Source organism: Stegodyphus dumicola, chromosome 1 (genome assembly GCF_044657685.1).
Source record: "Stegodyphus dumicola isolate Sdum_Otavi_A_Nest chromosome 1, ASM4465768v1".
In the NCBI taxonomy this organism is placed as follows: Eukaryota; Metazoa; Arthropoda; class Arachnida; order Araneae; family Eresidae; genus Stegodyphus; species Stegodyphus dumicola.
The window spans coordinates 202,325,993-202,339,756 of NC_140768.1; the positions used below are offsets into that span (position 1 = coordinate 202,325,993).

A 13,764-nucleotide genomic window follows, 5' to 3' on the forward strand; every position below is an offset into this window, starting at 1 on the left:
GTCAGTAGAATATTTTGTAAAAAAATTAAGGATTAAAATTTAATCCTCATAGTTGAAATTGCTATTTAACAAAATATATATGGAGAGATATAAAGTGGTTAGATATTTTTTATCATAAATTGTAGTTATACCATGGCATTCTTAGCAAAAGTTAAGAAAAAGGAGCTTAAAACCTTCGTTGAAGAGTTAAGGGAGGAGGTCGAACCTGAACTTAGGATATTGGACCTTAAGACAGCTGATTATGTCTAAGAGGAGGAACTTGGGAAAAGTCTATTGGCAAATATCACTTCATTGAGGCTTGAGAGGGGGAAAAAGGAACAGGATAGAATTAGAAGAGGAAGAAAGGAAGGATAAAATTAGGAGGAGATAAGAAGAAGAGAGGTAAGATAAAATTAGGAAAGAAGACAAGATTGAAACTGCAGGCCGCAGCTGTTTGAAAAAAAAAAATTGACAACGGATGCTCGCGGTCCGATGAAAATCCAACGTACGAGGACAGGGCGCTGGAGCTGTAACTTGCCAATATCATATTCAAAACAAATCTTTTTATAAACTAATGCTTTACTTTCGGGAAAAAGGTTTCAGCCCCTTCAAATAAATGAAGCTTTTAAATGAAGCATAATGTGTAAAAGCAACTTCTGATTAAAATTCAATCGCTATCTATGACAAAATTATCAATTATATTGTCAAAATTTCATAAGTTTATAAATGAAAAATACTGCTGTTCACTATTTTAAAATGAAATAATATTCTGTTATTTACCTTCTTCCCCTCCCCCAGAAATACCAATGCAAAATATCGACCGTGAAATTTTTAGCGCAAATTTCGGACCACTAAAGCAAATATTCACTGCCGCCTCTCGAATTAAAGCGTTTTATCCCGTGATAAAATCACTTTCCTAGTTAACATTTCCGCAATTTTCCAAATCCTTTTTCTCTCTCATGTACAGGAGAGTAACAACTAAATAATACATGTTTGTGTTTTGAATGGTGTTGGAAGATGAATCCTCTCACGTAAGTAGTTTTTGATGTTTTTCCATTAATTGTGATGTATTTTTGAGATAATGTATTTATTATCAAAAGAATGAATGTCACATCGATAAATAATGTTAGATAATGACATGCAAAATCATCATATCTGGTTGTAACGAAAGTTTTCCGCCGAAAAACTTTCTTAATAAAGTTAGATAAAAGCATAAAAGTAGTACCCTTAGTGCGAGTAGTAATCACCACCCAAATCTATGATTTTCTGTCAACGTTTTGGTAGCTTTTCAAAGGCCCGAGGCCCAGAAACTTGGTGGCCGCGACTCCAAATTCAGACTCTGTACCGCAGACACATGTGGTCTCTGCATTATCTTGATGGAACATTACCTTTTTGCGCCGGAACTCAGTTCAGCGTTCTTTCTTGATAGCAGCATCAGCATGGACTACCATCCCAATCTACACCTTACTCTTGAGGGTTTTATGTTTTTCCATATACTCTTTGTGAATAATATCATGGCAATCCCACCAGATACAAAGCATTATCTTTTTGTCAGTCAAATTGTGCTTTGTGACAGTGTCGGCAGGCTGATCATGTGTAGACCAACCCTTCTTTTTGGCTTGTGTTGTTGAAGCAAATCCACTTTTCATCACTAGTCACGATCCAGTCCAGAATTTTGTCCATATATTGATATTTGAACAGATTAGTGGAGGCCCGAACAAGTCTGTCTCTATCTGCTTGAGTCAGCTCATGTTATACCGAGCATTTGAACTTGTACGTCAAATTTATGCATTGCATAGCATGATTAATGGGCAAGACACTAACGTCTTAACTCCTTAGCAAGCTTTTAAGTGGTTGCATGCTGATCTTCCACTAGTTTTTGCAGAAGGGCCTCATCAACATCCATAGGCTGACTAAAGTACTCTGCTTCTTGAATGTCCTTGTTTTTCCACTTTTGGTAACAAACCTTTACAGTGTCATATGATATAACATAAGTACTTAATGTTTGTGCAAATGATTTGGTGATATTATGCAACTAACTTTTTACAACAAATCTGGAAGTGAATTATGGTTCTAATTTGGTAACGTGATAGTTCCATTTTAGACACCTCGTACTTAATGATGACGATATTTATATTTATGGGGAAAATATATTTCAGGGCAAAAATTGATTTTTTTGGTAAACATAATGTAATAAAACATAGTTAATACATGTTATCTAATTTTTGCAGTACAAAAAGGAAATATCAACTTAACCTTAATTAGAAGTTTCCGTGTCTTTGGTGTGTCACACGCAGAATTCCTTAATAGCATCCAAAAACTGTTTAAAATTATCTGAACTAGAATCTGTATACTCCATCGCCATATAAATTTACAAATATCCTCCGTACTGCCGGAGGCATTTTGTTCGAAAATCCCTTTTTATTACATTTGATATACCTTCCATAGTGTTAATATGAGCTCTGGTTTCCAAATCCTTAAATCTCATTGTGTAATTTACTGAGAGGTGAATGAAGATATTAAACACTTTGACGCGTGGTGGTCGCACCTTGAAACCGCTAAGTTTCAAATCTTTTTCTCCTCTTCTTTCTGAATATTTTGAGTGAAAACTGATTGATTACTGATCTTTTACCTCTGAATAGTACAAAATGACTGCAGAATCATACATTTTTTTAGGTCTTAGTACTTCAAATTGGATGCCCTTTAAAATTTGTTTTCAATGAGACAAAATAACTTCTTTTTATTAATATAAACAACTTTAAATTGAAAAAGTTATTCATTGCACATCTCTATTTCTATCACAAACAATAAAAAATAGCAACAATTAAACTGCATATATTAAAAAAAGCATATGCATATTTATGGCATTTGCTTTGTGGTTTCAGGACTCGACCACTGAGCCACTAGAGCAATGCATCACAATGCTCACATTCCTCTTGAGGCTCAGTGGTGGTCATGCCTTAAAACCACTGCTCCTAACAATAGTGTTTGCTGCTTTTCAAATAGGAATGTTTATTTTTACCCAGATGTAAAAAAGGGGCTTTAAAACCACAGAGTTATTTTATTACTAAACAATACATGCACCTGCCCAGTGAAAAGGTCTTTCTTTTCCAGAGATTTTTCTCCGACCTCAACATGCTTGCTTCCTATGCTATTATTGTGAATTTATGTTATTTAATGTGGTTTAAATATAATGTAAATATACTTGCTATAATTAAAAATAGAAATTGTGTAAAAGCTTTATTTAAATTAAAAATATTTTATAAGTATTTTTTGATGAAATATGAATAAAATAAATACAAATGGGAAATGAAAGATCCGTACCAAAGCCAAAAAGACCAAGTCCCCCATTAACATAAAATCCATAAATTTCATATGCCAAACAAAAGAGACTAAATAATGCTGGCCATATACCAGTAAAATGCAAATCCAGTCAGCAGTCAGTGTACATTTTGTAACACAAGGGATAAACCTCATAGAACGTAAACAACCTCATGCATGTGTGAAACGTGCAATGTGGGTCTGTGCACGTACCAAAAAGACAAAACATGCTTTGAACAGTGTCGCAAAAATCCTTACTTTACTGAGTTTTTATATCCATTTATCTGAATGTTCTTATTATGTAGGTTCTTATGTTTTCACTGCACCCACAGATGAATGTGCAAGTGAAGATTTTTTTTAAATTCATATATTATTTGTCTTTAGGATCATAATATTCAATTTTTAGAGTTTTTAGTTAAAAAAATTATTAAAATAATATTTTGCACATCAAAGACTTATAAGGTATTTCTCCTGCCTTCCTAACGTGCCTTCGTGGTGTAGTGGTTCTGCACGCTGGGCTGGTATTCCAGAGGTCTGTAGTTCGATTCCCAGCGAAGGCGTTTGCTAATTTTTCATCTCTCCGGCTTATCCAATTATACCTAATGTCTTTACCCCGAACTAAAAGGGTGTTGGATGAGGATTCTCCACACCTAGGATTTGGCGATTGGGTCCCCTAAAAACCGCAGTCACCCTTTAAAAGGGGGAGTATATAAGTATTTCTCCTGCCTTCCTAGTATGCCTTTGAGGTGTAGTGGTTCTGGTTCTGCACGCTGAGCCGGTATTCCAGAGGTCCGTGGTTTGATTCGGGATGTAGGCGTTTGCTAAATTTTCATCTCTTTGGCTTTTCCAATTACCCTAATGTCTCTACAGGGTTAAATCTTCATTTACACACGACTCAATCAATGTTTTCTTTCACATTCATTCCAAAGTGTACAGAAACTTCAGGTTAAATGTACCACCAGCAGGCATTTGTGTAAAGCACAAAATAAGCAATGTTCTTCCTAACCAGTATCCAACACATAAATAAGCTCTGAAAAATATTTTCCCAGCAGTCAAAATCACGTCAATCATGCATTACAACCAATCACGTCTCCATAACATCTAACGTAAATTATTCAGGTTACCATAAATGAAACAACAACTTAGCAATAATCCAAGGCGTACCCTAAAGTATAAACTACCCATATTTTTTTACAGATTTCACAACAGAGTATTCTAAAGGAAGTCTCTTTCTTTCAAATGCCAAACATCATTTGAGAAAATATGATTAAACATGCTGATGTGAACTTTACCCAGACAATATTTGTGGTGTTGGGAAGCTTTCATTAAAACCTGATATGCTATTTTGTGGATTTGAATATACTCAATATGAGAAGTAAATCAGATATTTCAGCTGAGATAATTGTAATAAATGGTGTTTCTGCTGAGAACCTGCTCAGTACAAACAACTGTAAAATTGTGATATTACAGTAAAATCACAATTGTTATCTTAGAAATGCCATGCAGGTATGTTTTTTAAATAATAAAATATTCCAGTATGCAGCCATTATTTCGTTAATTTTTGTTCTTTTTTTTTTTTATATTATTGTGTTTCATTTTTAGTGTCGATTTTTATTTAGTACTCAGTTTCTATATTAATTTCTAGTAATAAACAGATAGAAGTAATTTTATTTCATTAAATCGGTTATCAGAAACAAGCATGTGTAAGCAGCTGCGGGAAATCTATTATTTGCTTTTGGAAAGCATTTTACTTCATAAGGGTAGGTATTATATGTACCAAAGTGTAAATTATCAACTAATTGTGCAGAATCTCCCACTAATATATGTATTCAATCCATTGAACTAGTAGCATCTGAATGTCAAAATTTAGAAAAGTAGGCTAAATAAAAGCTTATTAATTTAGTATTTGTTTACATGATCAGTAAAATTTATGCTGTTGGCATAAATTGTAGCCTATGACCATGTTAGTAGATAACAAGTTGAGTAAAAGAGATTCTGTCAGATTTAAACACATTTAGCTCATGTGTCGAACATCTTGGATTTACTTACACATCCGGAGAAGATTAATGTTAGTGAAGAGGAGGTATTCAGGTATGAATGGACAATTCTGTTCCCATACTCTCTCCAGCTGATAATGATGAAATGATTGAACATGTACTGAGAAAGGAGAAATATGATGATGAAGAGTGGAATGATGATTAAGATATACACGCAGAGTTAAGAAAGTTACATGGAAGGATGATAATGAAAGATTCCAGACTTTCATAAGATTTCCCAAGAAATACTCGTCTGTGTCCATACATGATGTTGTGAAGCTTCATTGTATATACCATGAATTTTTTAAATTACTCTATATTCTTGTAAGCAAACAGACATTTGCAATTATATGCCTTCATCTTAAGAAATTCTTAACATATCACAGAAGAGGTCTTTTGCCATAGGAGTAAAGTATTTTACTCGCGCAAAACGGACTCAAGATCGAAAATTATTTTACAAGAACAGGTGAGAGCTGATCCAGATACCCGGGCTGCTTGCATAGATTAATCGGGTATTGCAACTATCTAAAGCTGCATACTCAAGTCAAAGTATTACATGGCCATAGAAGGGAAAAGTATGAGATTATTTGGCTTGCATTGCATAAAGTAGAATATGAAAAATACAGGTAACAGATCTGAAAACACAAAATACTCCATATTACTTTTTACATTATTCTAAATGTTCATTGTTGAGGAAATTTTACTGTACTCTAAAAATATACCCCCACCAAAAAAAAAAAAAAAAAAAAAAAAAAAGACTGCAGGAACTTATGCCTCATACTTCCATTCCTTGCTAGTGGATGGTGCAATGGATATTCAACAGCAAAACATGAAAGCAAGTGAGCAACAAGTGGACTGCCACTGCTAGTAGATGGTGCCATGAGTATTCAAAAGCAAAACACAAAAGGCCTAACGAACAAGCAACAAGTGGACTGTCCCTACGAGTAGATGGTGCCATGAGTATTCAACAGCAAAACGCGAAAAGCCTAGCGAGCAAGCAACAAGTGGACCACCACACGTTCTAGAGATATACATTTAATTACCCATAAAAATCTTACCCAAAATTGGTGTTGTCTCTTTGCAGCTAGTTAAAGGAAATTCTACTGTATATTTTTGATTCAAACTGTCATAAAGTGAAAATTAATTTCAACATAGGAATTGCTATTAAATATGGAAGAACCACTTTAACAAAATATTTGTTACAGTACAAAGTCCGTACTCATCGGGACTTCGGCGATCCGGATTCTGGGTTTTTCCGGATTATAGATCATCAATTTAAATATGGTAAGATGGCATGCAGAAATTATACAATTAAAAATATAAAACCATAATTTATGAAGTAAAGTGTATCAAATTTTACAAAAAAAAAAGCTTAATATTTATTTGTTTACTTTATTAAACATTTCTTTCAAAGCATGCATGTGTAAAGCATACATTGTGCGCATGCGTAATGTATGCGCATTCTTTACGCGCATGCATAAAGTTTGTGGCTTTGAGGTCCAGATTATAGATCATTCTGGATAATGGACGTCCAGATTACGGACTTTGTACTGTATTTACTTATTTATTTGTATATGTGTAGATTCGACATCTATTTGAATTAATGCAATGAATAAACACTTTTATACAATAAATATATACTTAAATTAGAGACAAATATTTGCTTAGAAAGTGCAAACACAACTGACTGTTACGTCTTTAGAAATCTAACTTGCATCATTGCCAGTTTAGAAAAAGAATTCTTTAAAACATGTTTATTGACATGAAAGTTGTAATATTGCCATGTTTGGCTCCTTCATAATTTTTGTCCTGAAAGTCCCCCCTTTTTCGTCTTTTGCAATGCCATCGATATTATATCATCAGCATTATTAATATGATTGACATCTAACTCAAGTTCATCATTTGAGATATCTAACTCACAGTCACTGTTCATGTGCTAAGAAATATGGGAAGTTTTTGTTGGCTCTTTCTTTGGAGCTGAAAAAAAGTATGAGAAGAGAGAAAAAATAAGAATAAGTATTCTTTCAGGATTAATTGAAGTAGAATTTGTTTATTGCAGACTTCCAGACTGTGGTTTCAAATGCAGTCAAAGTTATGTTAAAACCTTCATCATCCGTTGGGGCGTTCCTAGTGTGGGTGCAACGAGTAAAAGTACACATGCAGCCAAAATCAGGGGCACGTGGACTCTCGTGATACCACGTCTAAATATTTTAAATTAATTAAATTCATTGTAAGTACTTTTTATACAGTTTGTCCTATGTAAGTACTTAGTGAGTATGAAATAAAAATTTTAATCATTGAGCTTTTTTTTAAATGTAGGGGCAGCAATCTTAGGAAAATATGCAGGCAGCCAATGGTCTAGGAACGGCCCTGATGATTGTCAATCTTTATAATGGCTTCGCTGCTTTAAGATGATAAGGTCCAAAAAAGTATCAGTAATAATTTTAATCCTGAGCCAAATTAGGTCCTTTGTATTATATCTAAATTGTCAACTATATATGACTGGGCCTTTTCCTCTTGCAGTTGAACTACTGTATAATATCTTGTAAATTCCAAGTGTTCTTTTTTTAACTAAATTTTAAAAATGTTAATTATACTTTTAATTTCTTTGCATCTACTTTTTACGCAGCAGTATCTAAAATATCAGAATACGAAACTTTGATTTTTTTTTTTTTTTTTTTTTTGTATAATTAATTATAATGTAAGTTTTATAGATAGAAGTTCTTGCATCTCCTTTTTTTAATTCATCATGAAGCATCTTGAGGAAACCTTCAGATTTTAGAATCTTCTCCAATTCAAATTTCTTTTCTTTAGATATTTTTACATGTTTAGCAGATGTTTTCACTTTTACTTGTTCAGCATTCTTTTGTAAACTTTGTTTAAAATTATTAATTTTGTTTTTCACAAATGTCGAATAAATGGTCTTTTTAAAATATGGAGCTCTATAAAGCTTTATCCTCTCAGGATTCAAGCAATCAACAGCTTCGATAAAACATGTATTCCATCTTCCATTATAGAAATATATAGCATATTAATTACATCAATGCCATTAGCTATATTGTTGCACAAATTACCAACCTCAGTGTAGATGATACATTCATCAATCAATGTTTCACAAATAAAGGAACATGTAGAGGGAATTGCTTTTTCTTCATCTCCGTAACCCTTAGCCAATATGCACATGTAGCCTACGTGGATATTTAACCCACACAGACACTTAAGTGATTTGACACTCAGCTCACATGCACTTTAATAAATAAAAGCTTTCCTTCCTTATTTAGAACTTTCTTGATATAAAAGTGTGAAAAAATTGCAAAATGAAATTAGTAAAAAATTATAAAATTTAGAATATCTAATTAAATTTTAGTGTATTTTATGTCAGCATCATATTATAAATAATTCTGTAATTTCATGCGTTATATAATGAATTCAAGTTAGTTTGAGGTTTTTTAAAATGGCATTGCATTGCAGCATGAAAAACCTCCTAGAAACTCCAGATTTTAGGTGCAAGAACCCTCTAGTTTTTCATATTTCAAGTTTGGTGGTAGCTATTGTATTGCTCTGTTCCACATTTTTATTTATTTATATTTTTTATGATTTTGTTTATGTACTTCTGTTTCATTTATATCTTTGTGTGTCTTCTATTCCTATCAGCAGTGTTAGTACATTATTATATGAAAATTATGAAAAAGTTTTTCTTTTCTTCATGGCAGATACTTTTTTGAAAAAAGAGAACTATTTTGAAAAAATCCTGTGATTGTAATACTGTTATTTTTTTTTTTTTTTTTTTTTTCAGTAATGTCAAAAATATAACTAAATTAAATGAAACTGAATTAGCAAAAGGAACAATTGACAAGAAATCATGGCATGATTTGTACAAAGATAGTGCTTGGATTTTTATCGGCGGATTAGCATATGGTTTGACTGAAGGTGATATTATCACAGTGTTTTCTCAGTAAGTTATTGTGATTTTTTCTTTCATTTTTCATGCAGGATTTGTCGTAAAAATTTTGTTTTCATGTGGTCAGAATTAGAGTTAAATAATCAAAATAAAGGCATGGTGTATCCAAAGAGATACTTTGTTGGTTATATGTATTTATAAATTAAAAGAAATTTTGTTTTTGCTAAAATTAGGCCAAGTTTTGCCTTCTATTATACACTAAATATAAAAATGATTTATTCCTTTATTATCAAAATAGGTATAAAATATTGGATAGGTTAAATAACAAGAATCAGTATAATGTTTGTAAATGTTTCAAACATTGTTTGTAATTGTGATGATTTTTGTTGTTTTAACTTCTCCGGTAATCATTATTTGATGTGTAATTTTAATCTTTAGTTATAGGTATCAGATAGTTGAGTCACCATATGTAACATGTAACTAAAATTTTTTCCATTTTAATGCATTGTAAATTTACATCTCTTCTGTGTAATCTCTTCTTGTCTCATTTATTATTAGCACAATTCTTAAATGTGCTGTAAATATTACTCTTTGTTACTTTAAAATGAGCAAAGGCCATTTCTCCTTAATCTTTCTAAATTTTATCATGACTATGGCAATGTCTGTCACCAGGAAGATAAATTTCATATGTTCTCTTTTTCCCTTTCCTGTATTTCAGTGTGGTTGTAGAAAAAAAATTATGTAAGTAGAATTCTGAATTATTTCAGCAATTAAAAAAAAAAAGGAGCATTTATGTATTAGCGCAACCCCATTGCTGTAATTTTTTTACTATAAAAAGACTTTTATAATTGCAAAAATTTATTTATTACATACATGTTTTATGTTTTAGATGGTGTTTGTCTTTAATAACTATTAAATATACTCCCGAGCTGGTTTTAGTATATTTTATCCTAGTAGAAATTTCAGGACAATCATTTTAAGAATAGCTGTAAATCAATTGTTCCATGTAGTGATTTTGTGGTAAAATACTATCAATAAAAAAATTTAGTGTAGTTTCATCCATTTTCTAAAATTTATTATGTGCTCTGTCATCAGGCCCCTTCAGAGAGGGATGCCCTGTGGACGACTTTCTAAGAGAAACTGACTCATATCCATGTTACATGTACAAAAACATATCCACGTCACACATGGGGAAAACCACAAAAAGCCCAGATGACCAGCCTCATTTCCAGGATTCAGACCATGAACTTAACTCCAGTGTTCAGCAGCTTTTACTGCTTGGCCACTAACGGGAAGTCGTTTGTTTGAGCAAGTTTTGCAGTTTCTTCCATTGCTCACAAATCCTACACACATACATTTTGAAATTGAATATAAGACAAAAAACATCACATCCAGTCTGTAAAAATCATTGGAACCTAGAAGATAATCAAAAGAACTTATATAAAAACCTGATGTGTACATCACGACTTCCTTGTACAGAATTATACGCATTTCATTTAAACATGTTTCCTCGAATTTCATTAGGGTTATATTTCTCATTCAAAATAATTCAGTTTCCATATGACGGCAAGCAAAAATACGTAAAAACTCAAAAATGACTTCATTAAAATTGAAAGATATAGAAAAACATAAAACACCAAATACAGTTAAAACAATTTTTACAATTAAAATTACAGTTTCTATGCAAAAGCAAACAATTCGGCCAGCAAGAAAATTTTTCAGTGCATGAAACTAAGTTTCCTTTTTGTCCCATTAGATAAAAAGACACTGAAGATGCAGAAAGACTTAATTCATTATTCTGCTAATTTTCAAATGCAAACAAATATGACTGCTATGGTTTAAAAATAAAATTAGGCTTAGCGGCACTTAAACAACTTATAAATTGTTGATAGTTCTACAACTATTGCATGCAAATTAATTAAAGGCGTAAAAACCTTAACTGGAAGGTAAGAATAACATAGTTCAATTCTTTTTAAAGCAAAAAATGCACAATTTACTAAAATATAAATATACAGTACAAAGTCTGTAACACGGACTCGGCGGGCAGCGATTCTGGATTAGGGGCTCTTCCGGATTTTAGATCATCAATTTAAATCTGGTAAGATGGCATGCAGAAGTGATACAATTAAAAATACAAAATCATAATTTATGAAATAAAGAACAGTTATGATCTAAAGGGTATCGAAATTTACAAAAAAAAAAAAAGCTTAATATTTGTTTACTTTATTAAACATTTCTTTCAATGTAAGTTGTTTAAGATGCTTCCACAAAAAATTCAAAAAGTTCCTTTTTCTGGTGTCATATATAGTGGACTTTCCAATGCCATACTTCTCGCATAATTTTGAGACAGATAGGCCTTTATCCATTTTTTGCAGCAATTCCACTTTTTATTTAATGGGCATCGAAACATGCTTTCGCTTTATAGATCCTTTGGCAGCTCCAGAATTGGAAACTCTTTTTGACATAATCGAAAGTTCATGCTTAATTTTTATAAAATTGTTCTAACAGTCTGCAACAAATAATAAGCCAGATCCAATTAGAAGATTAAGGAACAGAGCAATCTGCAACATTAAATGAAATGCCTTAGATAATTTTAGTCTAGCTTATACCGTCCGTTATACATTAAACGCGCATGTGTAAATAAAGTTTTTAGCTTTGAGGTCCAGATTATAGATCATTCTGGATTATGGATGTCCAGATTACAGACATTGTACTGTAAAAAAAAAAAAAAACTGAGCTCAATGAGCAGAGTAGCAGAGTGAGTATATATATATGCACTTTTGGTGTGGGCAACCAAAATAGGAGGTGCACAAGTACATGTTATAGCAGTCCTATATACAAAATTTCAGTGTTCTGAGGCTACTTGTTTTCGAGTTATGCAAGATACATACGTACATACAGACACCATGAAAAAATATCTTCTCAATCCATTTTAAGTGAGTTTTATACTTTTTTGTTTAGGGAAAAAGAGTTCTTTATTCTGTTTTCATGTAGAGATGCTATGCAAAAACATTGTTAAATTGCATTCGATAGCAGTCAAAATGGATATCTTTGTTGAAATATGATACCTGAATTTTTTTTAAATTAGAATACTTCCTTTACTTAGTACAAGGAAGTAAAAATTACAGTGTTACTCATTACAAATGAAGAATTATTTTGCTCATGATTGCGATAATTTGGCATATTTCTACTAAGGGTATTCTGCAAATATGCAGGTACTAAATAACTTCATGATGCCAGCATCAGTTTATTTACTAACTACAGAAAATAATTTTAAAATGCATTCTTTTGATTTTACAGGAACAGTTATACATAGATACATTATATTACACACATACATACACATACATTATACACACATACATACATACATATGTACATATACACATGCGTACATGAACACATCGATCCATACATACATGCATATATACATACATTTCTGAATCCGGTCCTGATAACAGAGTAGTGTCTGTCATTTCTAAAAGAAAACTGAAAAATTAATAGCAAATTAACTGTTTTTGGTTTTAATTTATTCAAGAAGTTAAGTAAAAACAATGTTAAAAAGTTATTTCATGACATTTTAGACTATGATGTGTTATTTGCAGAAATCAGATTTTAATAGAAATTTTAATATTAAGTAGTATGATGAGCATCGATTTTTTAAAATATGGGTATTTACGTATTATCGCAACCAGGCCAAAATTCACATAAATTGCCAAATTTGGCGACCCTACTTACGGCAACCCTACGTGTTATACGTAGTTTTGTAAAAAGAGCATGTGGAGATTCACAAAATTTTCCTGCATTTTCATGCAAATTTTTGTAATTTATGAGAAAATAGCAGTGTACATGGATAAAGTAAAGAGTGTGCGCAATGCCATTTTTGTGCAATTCTGGGATTTTTTTAAAGTAAAATAAGTCGACGTGTACATGGTTATGGCGAATACGATTTTCAATCAGTGCTAAAAGCAATAGCCAAAAGATTTCCGCCGAAAAAATAATTCTGCAACTTATTCAAATTCGAAACCGGAAGGGTTTAATTGCTATTTTATATTTTAAAACAAAATAATATAAAAAACTGTATTAAAAGTTATCTATAATTAATAAATGTACATTTTCTTTCTATTCATACTTTTTTACTGAAGCTTACAAATAGCGCCAACCTGGTTGCGATAATACGTAAGTACCAACATATGTTACACTTAATATAAAAAGTAATTTTTAATTTTGTCTGCATTTTTTTACATTTTTTTATTATCATAACATTATTTTTATTATCATTTACATTTTTTTATTATCATAACATGCTTCATACCCTTCTGAGACCCCCAAAACATCATCTTCAAGTTGGATCACTTCAGAAGTGCAAATGATTATCTATGATTTTAATGCACTAATTTAATCATGATTTTAATTGGAATTAAAATCATTGGCACTTAGTGTAAGGATCATATTCTACTTTAATCTTTCTATTTATCTATTAAACATAAAGAAGTGTTAAAGTATTTTCAATATGAGCTATGACCA

General features: G+C 31.7%; 1 protein-coding gene across 1 annotated transcript in view; it reads left to right on the forward strand.

The window, feature by feature from the left end:
* The first annotated feature begins 859 nt into the window (after nt 1-859).
* The window catches only part of LOC118204784 (uncharacterized), a 30,075-nt gene continuing 17,170 nt past the window's right edge, over nt 860-13,764 (forward strand). Inside the window, exons 1-2 of the mRNA XM_035377077.2 lie at nt 860-1,010; nt 9,133-9,291. Of these exons, the coding sequence (XP_035232968.1) occupies nt 997-1,010; nt 9,133-9,291 (173 nt within the window). The 5' untranslated portion in view covers nt 860-996. The remainder of the gene's footprint in view (nt 1,011-9,132; nt 9,292-13,764) is intronic.